This window comes from Haliotis asinina, chromosome 12 (assembly GCF_037392515.1).
Source record: "Haliotis asinina isolate JCU_RB_2024 chromosome 12, JCU_Hal_asi_v2, whole genome shotgun sequence".
Lineage (NCBI taxonomy): Eukaryota > Metazoa > Mollusca > Gastropoda > Lepetellida > Haliotidae > Haliotis > Haliotis asinina.
The window spans coordinates 31,725,413-31,742,853 of NC_090291.1; the positions used below are offsets into that span (position 1 = coordinate 31,725,413).

Below are 17,441 nucleotides of genomic sequence, written 5' to 3' on the forward strand. Positions count from 1 at the left end.
GACGGGACAATGGCATACATGTAACCGTTACAAGTCTGTCCCATGGTAATCATACTAATGAGCCATTTCTTCATTATAGCAGCTTTAGGTTACTTATGATTGTCATCGAACTCTTACCATGCCATATTTTTCAGACAAGTCAGGAAGGAGAGCTCGCAAGTGGATATTCTGTAATCGTTCGCCCTGGGGTGATGAAAAAGATCACGGAAATTACGAAGGCCAACATGAAGGTTATAGATGTATGGCTCCGTGGAATATATGCGCAAAGGAAACTGAAGATGTCTGTGTAACGTGACACAATAAAGTGGTATTTAAGAGTCAGACCGTTGCATCATGTGAGATCTCGCGGACCTGTCACCATAGAGACGTGCTAAATATGGATTCCGTTGACGCCACAAGGACATTCAGCAGCCTTATCATTTTACGACAGTGAAATCATCTAAAACAACATGACAATGGCGGAATATGTATGCGAGATTTATCTGTGTTGTGTGTACAGGTACAGTCGGTGACAAAACAGCATCTAAATGTGAAAAGCGGTTCCATATCGATTTACGACAATGAGCAGACGACTCAGCGGCGCCATTTTGCAACTCTTCATTTTGACGTACGTCCCACACTGTGAGGGGACGGTACAGCTGCGAGGGGCAGGCGCTAGTTTTCCTGAACAGGTATACAAAAGCTGGACAGCATCGTATAAATTGTACCGTCAGCAGCGAGCTACCGACGTCAACGCAACTTACCTGTCGGTTGGAAGTGGGAGTGGGCGGAAACGTATCATAAGCAACGATGGAAACCTAGAATTCGCCGGGTCGGACTCCCTCATGTCTGCAGAAGAAAGAAAACAAGCTCCCGATATCGTGATGTTTCCAACGTTAGCGGGGTAAGTAAATCCGGGTTTAATGCTGTGTTCTCACTTCAGCTAAAGATGAACGCTCAAACAGTTCGCACGTGCCCAAAGTAAGTATCCATGCATTTGCTGAACAGCAAAAGAAACGCATTTTTCGAAAAAAAATGAAGTCTCAAAAAGGACGCGTTCATGTTTATGTCCTCCACTTAAAACCTGACAAAAAGCGTTGCGTTTCTTTTGTTGTTCAGTATATGTCTTCGGAATTCGCGAAGATGTTGAATGGTGTATCATTGGTTTGCCAGAAATCTACGATCGTGGGTTCGAATCTCCGACTAACCTGAACTATGACTCAAGGTTTGTCAGAAAGTGTTTCGTTTCAGTAATGTTACTAAGTTTAGTTCTTCGCCACAGAAATATTCCAGCTGTTTGGCGGCGGTGTGTATCTGATCGAGCCTGCACCCGACATCTCAGTGACCAATAGCATGAGCATATATATTCACAACTGGGAAACGATGACATGTGTCAACCAAGTTAAATAACGTGTAATGTTTCTCGGGCATCGGCGCGTCACATTTATTTGTGCGCGTAACAATTTCTTATTGCCACTCAATAAAGGTAATTTTGACTTGGCCGCGTCCCGATTTGTCCACTATAAGAATGAGTGGCTGTAAGAACGAGCATGACTGAATCAACAACTTATTAACACGTGTTAAATTTGTATTTCTGAGAGAAAAAACATAACCCGGGTCTTCAGCGTGACGAGCGGACGCTTTAACCATCAGGCTAATCCACCATCACTTGACAAAAAGGCTTCACGTGATATATCAGATGGCTCATTGGAACTGTATGGGCCTCAATTCCTTTTGTTTGACCCATGGTGCGGGTCTCCATTCAATTTTTGAGGGACCACTATACTATTTATCATGCCTATAATAGGATTACCATACGACTTGCTGAGTATATTATAAAAGTTTCCAAAACCATTCTTTTGGGTGCATGACAGGCGCCACCAAACCATATATGTGGTCTCTAGTAAGGGCCATCGTAACGGTAAATCATACCTTCAATATGCGAAGTTAGAATGGTTACCCAAACTCACTTGTCGCAACAGGCGACTAACCGGATCGCTGACATGGTTGACCCATGTCATCTTATCCCATTTTGGTGGATCGATGCTCATGCACTGGATTGTCTGGTCCATTATTTGTAGATCGCCTCCATATAGCTGGAATGTTGCTGGTCGCTAAACTCACCCACTCACTTATGTCAACGAACAGTATACGAAAAATAAACAACCGATCAGTAAAATATAACAGCAATATATACAGAAAGTTGGCACATAGCTTGAATATTTCCGAGTGCAGCGTAAAAGTAAGCTCACTGTCACTATTTAATTCTGAATATGTCCTTTGTGATGCTTAGAAATAAATCTGACTCTCACCATCTTTTCTCAGGGGAACAGTACTGGGCTACAATATACCCGAGTGTGACACACATTTAAACCTCACTCGTGATCACGTGGTTGGCATCTTCAACGGGACTTTTCGTTCCTGGAATGACTCAAGCATTGCTGAAAGAAATCCATTTTGTAACTTACCCAACGAAACTATCAAAGTGATAGCAAGGGCAGACAAGTCCGGAACAACAAGCATGTTCACCGCAGCCTTGAGCAGCTTCAGCAAGGAATGGAACGACACCTTTGGCGTGTTTGACAAGGGGTTCAATACAGAGGAAAACCGACCTTACAAATGGAACGCGAGCGTCATCAATATATATGGTCAAAAAAGTGTAGGTGTGTCCGGGCTGCTGCTGTCAATAAAATACACCATAGGCTACATCTCCGTCGCTGGAGCTAGCGAACATGGGATAAAGTATGCTACCTTACAGAACAGGAAAGGCAGGTTTGTGAGATCAACCACCACAGCCATACAAGGAGCAATGGACAGATGGTCCCAGAATGTTGGAGACTCGCTAACTGGAACACTATCAGATCAGGACCATGACAATGCTTACCCTATAGCAGGCTTCACATACATGCTTGTGTATCAAACGAAAATGACTAATTGTGATTCGGCCAAGGAGTTGGTGCGCTATGTGGACTGGTTCATGCACAGCCAGGAAGCTAAGGATGCGTGCACGGCAGTGCACCTTGTGCCTTTGTCGAAAGTCCTCGTGGACAAGAATGTGGCCCAAGTCTTGGAGAAGATAACATGTAGAGGCCAGTCTGTGTGGAATATGGTTCAAGCAGACATAGCGGAGGAGAATCGTGTTGCAAATACCTGGCTGGTACCTGTTGCGGTGTCAGTTCCTCTTATTTTGTTGCTGCTCGCTGCACTAATCGGTTACATAGCATTCCAGAGATGGAAACTTAATAAAATGATAGATAATGACGAATGGGACATTCCAATTGAGGATATAATCTTCTATCTGGATGATAAGGTTCTATCAGGAGGCAGGTCCAAATTGGGCACCATGAAGTCAATAAAGTCTTTACAAAATATTGAGGACATTCCTGAAGGATCCGAGCTCCTTGATCAGATTCTTCAGTGGCCAGGAAAATGGAAAGGGCATGTTATCGGAATTCGACTTTTAGAGATTAAAGAAATGGCAACCATAAATAGAGAGATGAAAAGGCTGCTACTATGGATGAGGGACTCCATAATCCATACAAACGTGATAAGGTTCTTTGGTCTGACTAACCTAGATAATGAAAAATATGTCATTGGTGAATACTGTGGAAAAGGACCTATGACTGATATTCTTCAAAATGAAAAGTATAACCTTACGAACGACTTCAAGTTTTCCTTATCTACAGATATCGCTAGTGGTATGAATTTCCTGCACAATCATGGCATAGTGCACGGTAGTCTCAGCTCTTCGTGTTGTCTCATTGACTCAAGGTGGATGGTTAAAGTGGGGGACTGGGAATATTGTAGGTTGTTTAAGCAGCTGTACCGGAAAAAGAACCCTCTTCAGTTTGTTCGAAAAGATCCACACTACCTTAGTAAATATGCGGCTGCATTCCGAGACTTCTGGGTTGCTCCAGAGATTCTTCGAAGCGATTTTGAGCTACCGCCGTCAACACAAACCGATGTGTTTAGTTTCGGAATAATTACACAAGAGATTTTCACACGTGAGGATCCTTATGCAGAACATGCAGATTCTCTTAGCCCAGATGAGGTTCTGAAAGCTGTTGTTAACAATAATCTCCGCCCTCAACCTAATGACGACACACCTTTGAACGTGAGGCAAGTTATGGAAATTACTTGGTCGGACAATGCAGCCACGAGGCCAACTTTTGAACAGATATTGAAGATGTTGAGACAATCACGGTCAAGTCGAAAGTCCGTCCTTGATTCAATGATGGAGGCTATGGAGGAATATACTGCTCATCTGGAGGAACGTGTTGAGGAGAGGACTTCAGAGCTTACTGTTGCCAAACGGAACATGGAGACGATGATGAATGATATCATCCCAAGTCATTTAGTAAAGAGGATCACCAACGGACAGTCGGTCGAGACGAAAGTGTATTCTTCCCTGGGAATAATCATGGTGGATGTTATGAACATTAAATATATGAATGAGATCGCAAATGCTAAAGATATTGTTCAGTACTTGAATGACATTCATACTGAAATTGAAACAGCTTTAGAAAACAAGGACACGTACCGTATGAATCTTCAGGGCGATTGTTTTGCTGTTGCTGTTGGATTGCAGGATGATAAACCTATAATTGAGAAGAGTGTTGAGACAGTGGCTAATATTGCTCTAGACATTATCTCACAAGCCAGTAAAGCAACTTGTCCTTCTTCCATATCCAAGCCATTTGAGTTACGCCTTGGGGCACATATCGGCAGCGTTGTTGCTGGTATTGTTGGTCATACAGCGCCCAAGTTTGTCATCATGGGTGACTCCATTGACGTCACGAAGAGTCTTCTGTCTCAGTCGACATGCTCCAAAGTTCGAATCTCCACCATTATGTACAAACATATTTGTAAGAAAACATACTTCTTTGTGGAGCCAGCGGAGCAAATTGAACACAGGGTAAGAAGTTTGATGTGTTTCCAGGATGAGTCATTGGGATAGGTTGATGCCATTGTAAACTGTATCCGGTTTAGATCATGGCTTCATAACGTGCTGTGGGAGAAAAGGTCGTTTTAGGCCTTGAGGACATACGTAATTTGATAATTGGGCAAAAGCAGCAGAAATTGATATGAAAGCTATCTGATGTATTAATTCGAAAAAAGAACTACATTTGTTCATTTCACGTGTTACAAGTTAAGACACAAAGTGCATAGATTATGCTAGAAAGTGCCAAGTGGTGTAAATTTAGATGTTTTCTTGGAGCGTTTTCTAATCTGAAAATGAATGTGAAGTTAAGTCAGAGACTAGCTGGTTCCAATATGACGTTAAGCAGGACTTATGTATTTTATTATGTCATAAACTCTCAAGAGTGAGGGAAATGAAAGTCTTGGCATATTTACATTTCTGATTACTTCCATACTTGTGTTACCCACAACCTTCAACTTTGATATTGCGGTTGGGGTGAACATGACAATCATCCTATATCGTCCTATAGGTTCAATCCGAAAGCCTGTTCCTTGAAAGAGGAACCAGAGTTGCGGAATAATTTTACGATGTTGTCAGTCTGTTTGAATTGACTTGAACAATATGGAAATACAATAATACTTGTTACTATTGACTATTTTTCTTAAAAGCAAATAGGTATTTTGATAGCTGGTATTATGAATTTAGACCTCTGTTGGCCGTATGTTTTGTAGCAAACATATTTCATTGCTGTCAATACATTCATCTTTGTTACATCTATTTACATTGACTACTTTTAATATAGAGAATTCAAGTAGGTATTACAACGTCGCAGACACCTGTACCAAGATAACTTATCGAAAAAATGACTATCCCACTTTACTGACATATATTTGCTTTGTCATCACCATCTCTGCTTTCTATATAGCTAGAGTCAGTATAGAGACGATGATTATTATCTTTTCTTACAGGGCATTAGGGTGGACTCCTATTGGTTGAAGGGACGAGACTGCCTCGTTGTTGACATTCCATCGGATATATCAGTAGATTCAGGTGTAGATACCGAGAAATCTCGGAGTGAGTCACGTGCCTCGAAATCATCAGACAAATCACGTGGTTCTATTAAGTCAAATAATGGTTCGACAAGTGGACAAGAAGACAGAGATGTCAATTCGGATATTGTCCCTTCTGAAAGTATTTCATCTTGGGGTTTGAATCCGCTGGTTACTGTGAAGCCACCTAAAGGAAAACCTTCCAAAAACAAAATACACCCTGTGGAGCAGTTATAGTGGAGCAGGTATAATGCTTGTCGTTTAAAGGAGGGTACTACCTCAGTTTATCCAAAGGATTTGGAGTTGTCATCTCTATGGCAACAAAGAAAGCATTTCGAGAACGGGACGAGAAAGAAACAGCAAAGGGTTGTGTTCAGATAATATTTGTCGTTATTTAAGTCAGTCATCCCGATTTACTCTATCCCACGACATGATCCTGTTACAATATATCCTGATAAGACTTCATCTAATCTGATGTATCATGGCCTTACTTGGGTCAGATTGTATCAGGATAAATTTATCTGGGACAGACATTGAGACTTCATCCGGATTCATGTATCATGGTGAGGCATAATCCCGGTTTACATACGAATTTGATTTAAGACACTGTTTGCTCACTCAGAATGTCCCCTGGCAGTTAATCACATTTAGCCGTTTTATCTTATATTATTACATTAACTTCCATGTGTTTATATGTCTTGACAACTTTTCAGTACACTTACATCATGACAAGATATTTTTCAATCTATAATCTTCTTATACTCCAGAAATGCTTTGCGTGTGATCATTTTCCTTTGTTAATGCATATGACTTTACATATACTAACTGAAAGACGTTATCAACCATTCGATTCATTCCTATTGCTTTTATTTAAATTATTTTAATGTATCCTGTCTTGACATGAAAGGTTAATTACATATACAGTAATATGAAAGAACTGAGTGTCTTTTTAGCAGTATATATGCGCCCGCTGATGATGTCAGTTACTCAAAAGGTTTGTTACTCTCACGTTTTCGATAGTTATAATTTTGAACGAGTGATTCGTTATATTTAAAGTTGGGTTTCAACAATATTCAACGGCGGGGAGCACCATACGTGGTCTTCACATAGTGTACTCGTGTTGGGAATCGAACTCAGTCTTTCAGTGGGAAAAGGAACCGCTTTTAGATCGCTGTCGTTTTCGGATGGTAACATTCAGTCTTATCTTCCTCACGCATGAATGTCGCTTTCTGATTGGCTTAGCGCTATTCTTTTAATTTCAATGTACCCCGCTTACGGGCGATGTATTATTTTCAATGTACACCGCTGTGAATTCCGAACTCTTCTGGTGCTTCATGGTAGTACTTCTTTGTCTCGAATAACATTGAATCACGCATGAAGCATGGAAATTACCGATGTTTTGCGATTGAAAATCGAAGGGAGATAACTCTAAATCTGTTTACCTTGTGTCGTCTGCAAAATGGCGATTCGCCTCGCATTCAAAAGAAGTGCTTCAAACAGTTCAAAGTTAAAATCCAGGTGTTCACTAAGATAAATACGTTGTTCACTGGTCCCTCTGGGCCATTGGCTCATGTACCCTCGTGACCAGTGAACAACGTATATTGAAATCAGGAATGTTTTTCCTTGTAATTTTCTTGAAATCAGGAATGGTTTTAGCAGAACGTAAAGTATGTGTATGCTGTGTCGTTCAATATGTCTAACTTGAAGTCATACATAGCGTGTTATCGGTAAACGCCGTACCAAGCAATATTCTAGCAATTTGATGCTAATGGTGTATATATGGTTTGTTAAAAATACTCATAATCAAGTGACCGGCATCAGTATAATAGATCAACGTAATTTGGATACACTGACATGTATCTGCCATGTCGTCGAACCTGACCACCGATATTTTTGTGATGACTATGGATTGTAGTAGACCACTTCTTAAAATACTAGACCATTTCTTCAAGTATAGGTTTGTGAAGACCCGTTCTGTGCAGGATCATTAACCATGGGTTTGTGAAGACCATTTCTGTGCAGGATCTTCGAGTATAAGGTTTGCGTAGACCAGTTCAGTTCAGGATCATCAAGCGTGGGTTTATGAAGACCGGTTCAGTTCAGGATCATCAAGCGTGGGTTTATGAAGACCAGTTCTGTGCTCTGTGCAGGATCATCAAGCATGGGTTTGTGAAGACCAGTTCTGTGCAGGATCTTCAAGTATAGGTTGTGTAGACCAGTTCTGTGCAAGATCTTCAAGTATGGGTTTGTGAAGACCAGTTCTAACCAGGATCGTCAAGCTTTGGCCGTTTCAAGAACGAGACGAGCAGTATATATACGACGGCTGATGACGTCAGTTACTAAAAGATGTGTCTATTACATGTATTCACGAAGGACAATCTCATGAAGCTTCAGCACTGCATGTTGAAGAATATATGGGAAAAAACGGTTTCACAGCATTGATGTCATTGATTTTTATATTGCTCAGCAAATCTCCTCCTAAAGGTCTTGTTACTCAAATATTTTATTGGGCGCAAAGACAAATAAAGTGACAGTTGCATGAATGGAACTCTGAAAGTCGGCGATGATTGCATTAAAAATACTAGTACTCATGTCCGGAAGTCTCAGCTTGACGTGCGATGCGTGCCTCGCTTATTCGGCTTGGTTCCTTCTTCTGTCAGGCGTTATGTAGAAGGACATAGTCAGTCGTTACGCCAAATTCGTGATAGCTTCTTGCACGTTCAGGAAAAAGGGAGTGGTGACGGACACCATTTTGAATCGCCATCACTCGTCTCTTTCCGTAACCGGCTTTTCGCGAAGAGACACGTGTGGTAGAAACTCAACAGTAGACTGCACATACAGTACTGCGTGTAAACTACCATCTACGAGCCCATGTCTTTCATTGATCTTAGAGGTGAAGTTGTTTTATTGTCCTGCCTTCGAGCTGTTTTAGGTATGTTTTCACGATGGAATTGTTTGTGAGAGAATTTCGTTTTCCTCTGAAGCAATACGCAACTGTTTTATAGGAGTGAAATTGTGAAACAATGGTCTGCTTCGTATATTGTGCATGACTAATTTAAAAGAAAGTTTTCTTATAGATATTATTTATAATGCAGTAATAAATCCATATTGGGGGGACAGGATCCGTTCAATATTATATATGAGTTAAATAATGTTTATTTTATGAGTCTCCATAAAATCTTATTATTGCTTTTGTGCTAGTTCTATTTCGGACCAGACAAACCAATAATCATTATCACGAGCGTCCCACATCAGGATGATAAAGGAGCAAACAGGCAGGTCACACATGATGCATACTAAATACTGCCGATGTAATCCGAACGCTCAGAAATCTCGTTGGGTTCCGTCACCTGACCGTTGACCGATTCGTTGACAAAAGAAAACGACATATGTTGTATGTATGTATTCACAAGGGAGGGGATGTATTGAGGAACAAAAAAAACGTGCTGTGTTGATTAGGTAGGCCTCTGTTAAACGTATACATGAAACGTGACATTGGTATTATTATTGTTCTGTCTATGTGCATTTTAAATAACCTGACCGGTCTAATCACAATATTTTCACATTGACATGCCATGTTACAATAACATTTAAAACCAGAACCTTTTACGCTACCTATTACGAGAAAAATACTGCTATCCAAACTGTTACAAGTGGTGCGGTTTAGCGTGGAACTTGAAGAACTTTTCCACGTGCTGGATGATGTTGATCTGTGCCATAACCACGTGCTATGCAAATATAAAATATAAAAATCTATAACTTTCACTTTCCACAAACTTCTAGCACGAAAGCCCCATCCATATCGGACAAAGATGTTAAACATATGAATACTTTCATTATCAACAATCAAACGGCTCCTTTCAAAGACATTTCTGTAGTTTATATGCACTGTTGGAACTCGCAAACAAGGACATTGTTTTGCAAGACGTTTATAAAACCGGTCTGACATTCATAAGCACCATATCAGAAGCATATCAGTCCCTTTGTTATTTGTAATAATATTAGTTGTGTCGGTAATAAATAGCGTTGGCGTTTGCTGAAACCAAACGTGGTAAGTCATTGATTTCATTGTTGGCAGCCGTTGGGTGTTTGTGCGTCAAGTGTAAGGTCTGTACAAAGTTCCCTAGAATGTGTTATTTCAGGATCTAGTTGTCCATCAGGAAGTTAGCGCGATGACCATTTTAATTACAGTATGGGATTACGATAGAGGTAGAACTGCAATCGCTGTGGAACTCTCAAATGTCAATCGATGACAATACGTTGATGCTCGCGAGATACAAGTACGCTCCAGCGACACTATCTAACATACTGAACAGCAAAAGGAACGCAACTATGGTGCATTTGTCACGTTGTCACAGACGACAAACATGAACGCCAACTTGCATGAGATATCGCGGGGGGGGGGGGGGGGGGGGGGGGGGTTCGAAAGTTTCGGGGTTTTTTTCTCCGTTTGGTATAGAAATGCATGATCAAACGCGTTTGCTCCCTTTGCGACACAGATTCAGTGAAGGCCATTAGACATTTGTATTTATGCTTGATCTAGTCTACTGAACGTTAACGCATGGAGTGTTCTCGATGGTCTTCTAGCATTGCTGAAAGTCTCTTTGTAATTTACCAAACCGAAACAGGACACTCTCAGTCGCAGTCTGTCAGTTAATTTTGAACGTATAGACTCAACAACTGTATACAACAACCGTGGTCCATAGCGCGAGGCTTCGAATGAGAAAGAGTACAGTTATTGAATGTAAGACTGTTAATGATTATTTATGTGTGTATTCCTTGAGGTAAATATATACAACCAATGTGCCATTAAATAAGCATGAAGTGTGTACTTGACCTGCTATCATTGTTTATTACAGAAATGGCACCGTAAACTTGTTCACGTTTTTTATGTCGTGTTCTGTTAAAGTAATCATAAACTTAAAGGACCACTAAACTCAGTTTTGGGGTACTCTTTTTATCACTGCATATGAAAGACTTTTGGTTACTCATAAACGAAACACCTTTTTTTAAAAAAAAAACCCCAAACCCTTGTGGTTAATTAATAACAAGCATTTAAAAGTTGCTAAAAAGCCGTCTGCTTCTCTCTCACCCGCAAACGAAACCGCAGACAGGTTACGTAACCCTGTCGCCAGAGCCCTACAGTGAGGTCATAGAAGGAACGATTTCATGTTAAATGTATAGAAAATGTGTAGGAAGCTCGTCATTTTGCTGATTTCTCGACGTCACCAGAGACATGCCGAATTGTTTTGTTGCCGTCAATTGTTCCTTGGGGTCGGGTGATGGTGTCACTATGCACAGATTTCCTCCAGACTACGTAGTTTGTGCTTAAATTGGCTGTTAGTGTGTGCGAAGTGAGCTTTGTGGAAGCCTGTGGTATATACTAAATCGGATGGTTCGCCCCCAACCATGCTTCCAGGATAGAAAATGGAGTTCAAGTTTCATCGAGTTTATATAATCAAGACTGCTTACTACACATTGCTGACCAAAAGGATTTTGCATGGATATATCGCTTTCTTCCTCGGAAACGAGGTTGTGGTCGAAGTGACAATATTATCGTAAGTAATATTATATTGACCCCTTATATTGACGATTCCAAGACTGAAATTGTTATGTTATAAGCAATGTCATGTAAAATCCTAATGTCCATCAATAAAATACATATTTTACTACCAGTAGAAAGTAATTTTGATTTTATAAGTCGGTGAAAACAAACTTAAATAGCATTCATCCTCACACAGGGCGCCGCAATTTTTGAAAATCGTGAAGTCACGGGCTAAAGTCCGTTAGAATTATTGAAATTATGATTTGTTCCCATCAAGATCTACTAAGGTCTGCAATCAAACTAATTGTTATAGGTAGTTAAATATATGCATTTGAATCATGGCCAAAAGGATTTTGCATGACACAACTTTTAACATAAGGACTTCTTCCAAGGAAGCAAGGTGGGGGTCGAAGTGACATTTATATTGCAAGCAATGTTATATTGACCTCCACCTCACTTCCAAGAGTGAAATTGTTATGTTATAAGCAGTGTCATTCAAAATCCTATTGTCCATCAATGAAATACATATTTTACTACCAGTAGAAAGTAATTGTCCCTTTGTCACGTAAGTCGGTGAAAACAAACTTAAATAGCATTCATCCCAAGACAGGGCGCCGCCATTTTTGAAAATCGTGAAGTCAAATCCATTTGAATGAATGATGTATGGTTTGTTCTCATCAAGTTAGAAAATCAAAACTACATAAACATGTATTTGAATCATTATCAATAGGAGTTTGCATGACACAACCTGTAACGTAACCTAAGCGAGGTCGGGGTCGAAGTGAAAATACTGCGCGATAAATTTCTTCACTTAATAAAATTTACTTAGTTTGTAACGTTCACTCACCAGTATGTAGACACTTGTCAATATACGTCTTTATACTTGGTCTCATAATCCTAATTACTTTATAATCATACTTGCATGCATTTGCTTGCAACTTAATAAAAAGAAGCGATCTGCGAATGTATAACAGGAATGTAATATGTAGACATTTCATAGTTTTCCTATATGAATCATAATTCGCACGCACGCCCTTGTGTATGTCGTCTGCATCATTACACTTAACGACGAAAACAATGATTCTGTTGAAAGCTACGACAACTTATTAAAAACAAAAATGCAAATATTTAGATTAAAGTTATAGGAGCAATGTCAGGCTATTACCTTCTTCGAGGAATGTATCCATCAATATCCACAAAAACAAGTGATATATAATTCATCTGCAGATTTCGCAAGTGATGTGTCTTTTAACAGTCTAATATACGAAAACGTGATGTATCGTTTCAGGTTTTTCACATTGCTGTATAGTATCATTGGTTACCCAACATAGCACACCTGGCAACTAACTGCATAATGTGCGTCATTCTTTTTAAAAAGTTAGCCAATAATGAGCAATCAATCGATGAATTGAAAGAAGGGTGTTGTTTTACATAGATTCAGACACAACAGAGTGTATTCAGTATAGATTAGTAAATGAACATACATAAACACTACCATTTGACAACTCCCCCATTTTAATCCCCATAAAACTAATTAATCAATCAGCGTGTTATCGGTTAATCCTTTGATCGATCCAGACAAAGGAAATGCCAAATGGGCGCCTTTGTCGGGTAATCTAAGTGGCGTTAGCACTAATTATACCTGTTATAAATTCATTAACTGAAAATCAAGTGAATAATGACAATTAACGTGTAGGTTTATACAACCTAACACGGATTACAACCTAGCAACACCAAGTGATTTTGACAGAATCGTCTGTGAAAACAAGGATTGTAACTCGAAAACTAGGCAAAGCAGGAGACATAACTAAATGATAATAGATTGTGAGAACATAAAGCTTTCATTTTTCTCAACAGCTTTAGCGATTGCAGGTTTGTACAAACCTGTAAACGAAATAGTTTAACCCCTGAAATGTAGATGAATACTGCACAGACCCCCATTTCTATACCCACTATTACGTCACGGAGACGCGCCGGTTTGATTGGTTGAAAATTCGTTTGCGGTTGAGAATTGTGCACGGTTGACAAAAAGGTCGATTTAAGGTAATTAAAGATCGAAATGAGCAGTTTTAATGACGGGGTTTCATTTATAACGATGTCAGCAAGTGATTTTGCATTTGTACCCTATTAGAGTATATGTGACCATTAAGCTGTCATACTTCAACCCCTAATCAACCTGAATCATTACTTAATTCAGGAATGAGACCATCAGTACATTTAAACAGATTTGAGAAGTGTTTTGTTTACTTTTAATTATCCACGTTATCATGAATAATTAACGAATTAACATGACGATCCTTGTATGTTTGCCATTACATATTTCCCAAATAACACCATCTGTCAATTTATTCTCAGTTTTTAATCAAGCACAAACAATGAGTCATCATGAATGAATAACCAGTTATCTTGACATGTTTATCATTGTTTGTTACCAAAATGACTCCATCAATAAATAAACTACATTGTTAACCCATTAACGCTGGCGGGATCCTGTGTACATAAAATATTCTCTCCTTTCAGTCGTTTTGATATGTGCCAAAGTGAATTGTGCTGTATTTATCTTAGCATCTTTTTTCTTCATATTAAATTTATGTGCATTATGGCAATGACTCTTGTTTTGTGTGCGTATGTGTATGATGTATTTCTTATCAGTGGGACAGGTTACAACATTGCATTCGTATTTAATTCCCAAGTACATTGTGTTGCGTTGATATCAGATTGCCAGCTTAAGAAGGGAGAAATAGAAGTGCTCGCTATCCGAGGCTACTTCAATGAAACTACCGTCATCGGACTGGTGCTGACAAACCTGGAAACGTAATCAACAGATACTGGGATTCGAACAGAGATACACAAGTTTCCATTATGCCCAGGGTCGCAACTCTGCACAGCAAATATCTCCCGCGGTAGAAAGCTATGAATACAAAATACCATTTAGAGTGGCTGAGTGGGTTAGATGGCAGTCTCAGTAAACCTAGGCTTAGTACTGTTAGAACCAGTCATACAACGGCTACTAATTAGAGTTCTGTGTGACTTACAAAACGGATCTACCAGTACTCGGTTGCTGACACTGATCTCACAACAAACGAAAATTAGCACACACAAAATATTTGACCTGCAGGATATACGTGTAGGATTTTGTGTTGCCATGGTTACTATTTGGCGTATTGTTCGGCAAGACGACACCCTGGAATATTAAGAAAACTCACCATTTTCAATGATTGTGTACTCACTGTGAATAATTTCGTCCTCCACATGTAAGATCAGTTGGAAGCGATCGTGTTAAAATAACATTCGAAATCGTTCGAGTTTACGATTTAAAAGTTCAAACGGTATGTAAGATTCTTCACAGGGGCCTGTTGGTAACAACGTTAGAAAGACATATAGGTGTATAGACCCTACCCTAGTACTATATAAAAGGAAAGGGATGTAACGACAAGGCCACCCCCTCCTCGATCAAAGTTAGATTTCTCCACGTAAAGTATGTTAAGGCCCCGACAAGTGAGTGGGGTTGCTGATGATTTTGGAGAATTACCATAGAGGAACTGATATGTGAATGTTGCAACAAGTTTTAACGATCGAATCTAGCCCAGCGAGGGTGCTGTCAACGTGACTGGAATTAATAAGCGAATCTAAAATGTGAGTTTTCGCAGTCTTGACGGATCCATGAGTTCGGGGTAGAATTGCGGAGGTAGATGTTATCTATGAGTCGTGGCGTATAACTTTGGAAATAATGATTAGACTGTGACCACTTATAGTTCATTTTGTATGAAAATCATCTGGCGTTCGATCCGCGGACCTCGGTGTTGCCTTAAACATATTTTGATCGAGGAGGGGGTAGTTCCGTCGTTACATCCCTTTCCTTTTGTATAGTACTAGGATAGGGCCTATACACGTATATGTCTTTCTAACACTGTTTTTAAGCGAAACTGTTAACTTTCGCCATTTGGTAAGCTGTGTTTTGATTGGTAAGTCCAAACGGTTAGCTGACGCGACCCTCTGCTTGGGTTTGTGAGACTCCGTATAACAGTTTATCGAATAATACCATGCTACAGTATACTTAGACTGGGTCAGATGCCTGACTTTGTGAGCTGACAAAGCAACCCAACCCAACAATAGTACTAGAATCTGTTCTTCACTAAGAAAGTGTGATCCCAAATATGACGTGTCACATTTGACCACTTTCTAAGTGGCATTGTGCTTTCAAAGGAACTATGGGTAGAACGCGCAAGATGGTTTACAGTTAAAGAAGCATTTGAGAACTGTTAACAGCAAGAAACTTATTGTGGTGATCGAGGTTGCTAACCTTGAAGCTGAAGGCCATGAGCCGAAACGGTAGGTGCCGGAGACAGCCGATCGCCACCGACCGGTCAGTGGAAGCCATCTTGTAAGTATGGCCAGACTACTCTTTAAAAAAGTAGGGGATTTTTGTTGTTGTATTTACGATTAAAAACATTTAGGAGATTTATCGGAGACAATCAATGTTGATATATTATTGAATATTTTGAGAGTCCATCACCATTTGCACTTCCTTACAACCACAGTTACTTGGAATGTTTTTGAAAGATGATTGGTGTATGGCATGTAATTTGCATGCATACGATTTTCATTTTAAAACAAACGACAAGAAACAAGCACTAACAAATGTGTGATGCAAGATGAGAGTCAAAATTAATGTTCTAAGTGATTTCTCGACCTTCTTGAAAAAACGTCAAAATCAGGAATAGGACCCCATGCTCGTGTATGGGGGCTACTGCGTTGTGCACGTGCATATCAAGCGTTGTGTTTATAGGCAAAGAAAGAAGATGTCATAAGATGTCTGTACTTGAAACGTTTATTAACGTTTACACTTCCTATTCAAATTGAAAGTTCATTATCCCCTACTTTTGTTGAAGAGTATATTAGTTTAGGGTCTACCTGATATCGTAGAGTTGGGCGTATGTACCGCGAGGTGCGACCCGCGGCTTACTTCTAAGGTGTTCAGACGCGCTCGCTGATCACTACATTCATAACCCCTCCAGAGACAACGCTTTCCTAGAGTTCACAGTTGCTCATGGAGCACAATGTCGTTGATGTTTTTGTCGGGACTTAATGGTTCCCAAGCGAGTTGACAGCAAACTCTCACAAACCGAGCCTTTTGTTGTAATTATTCATAACCTGCACATGCTTGACATGGCAGGACAAATGTACCATGACCAAATATCTATTTCCACGCAAGCAGACAATGCCCCCTACTAGAACCATGGGCAGCTGCTGTCTCCAATACAAAGAGTTGCTCGTTTGGTGTCGACAAGTGACCTGATCAAAAAACATCGGCACTATCCGTCTATTTCCCAAGAGGCTAGTGAACTATAAACAATGGATTACCTGGTTCACAAAATGTGATAGGATTTTAGTTGTGGTCAAACGTTTTAGGATGGATGAATGAATAATGTATGTCGAAAAGTAAGTGTCATTGTACAAAGTGATATTAACGCTGAGTTGATCGTAGCTTCCTTGTCTTAACAAAGGCGATTGTCGTGGCGGGCATTGTTTGTTTGTTTGTTTGCTTGCTTGCTTGCTTGCGTGCGTGCGTGCGTGCGTGCGTGCTTGCTTGCGTGCGTGCTTGAGACCACGCTCGACAATATTCCAGCTGTTTGAGAGTCGAGTGTGGGTCAGACAATCGTGTGATTGGCGCCAGGAACGTCGATTTGTTTGTTTGTTTTCTTGCTTGTTTGTTTGTTTGCTTGCGTGCTTGAGACCGCGGTCAGCAATTTTCCACCTATTTGACAGTCGGGTGTGGATCAGACACTCTAGTGATGGCCGTCATGGATATCAGTCAGGCTGTGAGGGCTGGCATCAAACACACAAGCGAGCCTAAACACCCGATCCTCTTGCTATAAGCTGTGATTTGCTGAACACGAAACCTGAAATTTTCACGGGTCAGGAGTACATTATACAACAGCATCCA

The 17,441-nt window shown here is 40.2% G+C and overlaps 1 protein-coding gene across 1 annotated transcript; it reads left to right on the forward strand.

The window, feature by feature from the left end:
* Nucleotides 1-541: 541 nt before the first annotated feature.
* LOC137257671 (atrial natriuretic peptide receptor 2-like) lies at nucleotides 542-6,779 on the forward strand. The gene is made up of 3 exons (XM_067795031.1): nucleotides 542-883; nucleotides 2,305-4,894; nucleotides 5,869-6,779. The coding sequence occupies exons 1-3, from the start codon at nucleotides 561-563 to the stop codon at nucleotides 6,184-6,186; spliced, it is 3,231 nt and encodes a 1,076-aa protein (XP_067651132.1). The 5' UTR covers nucleotides 542-560; the 3' UTR covers nucleotides 6,187-6,779.
* The last annotated feature ends 10,662 nt before the right edge of the window (nucleotides 6,780-17,441 follow it).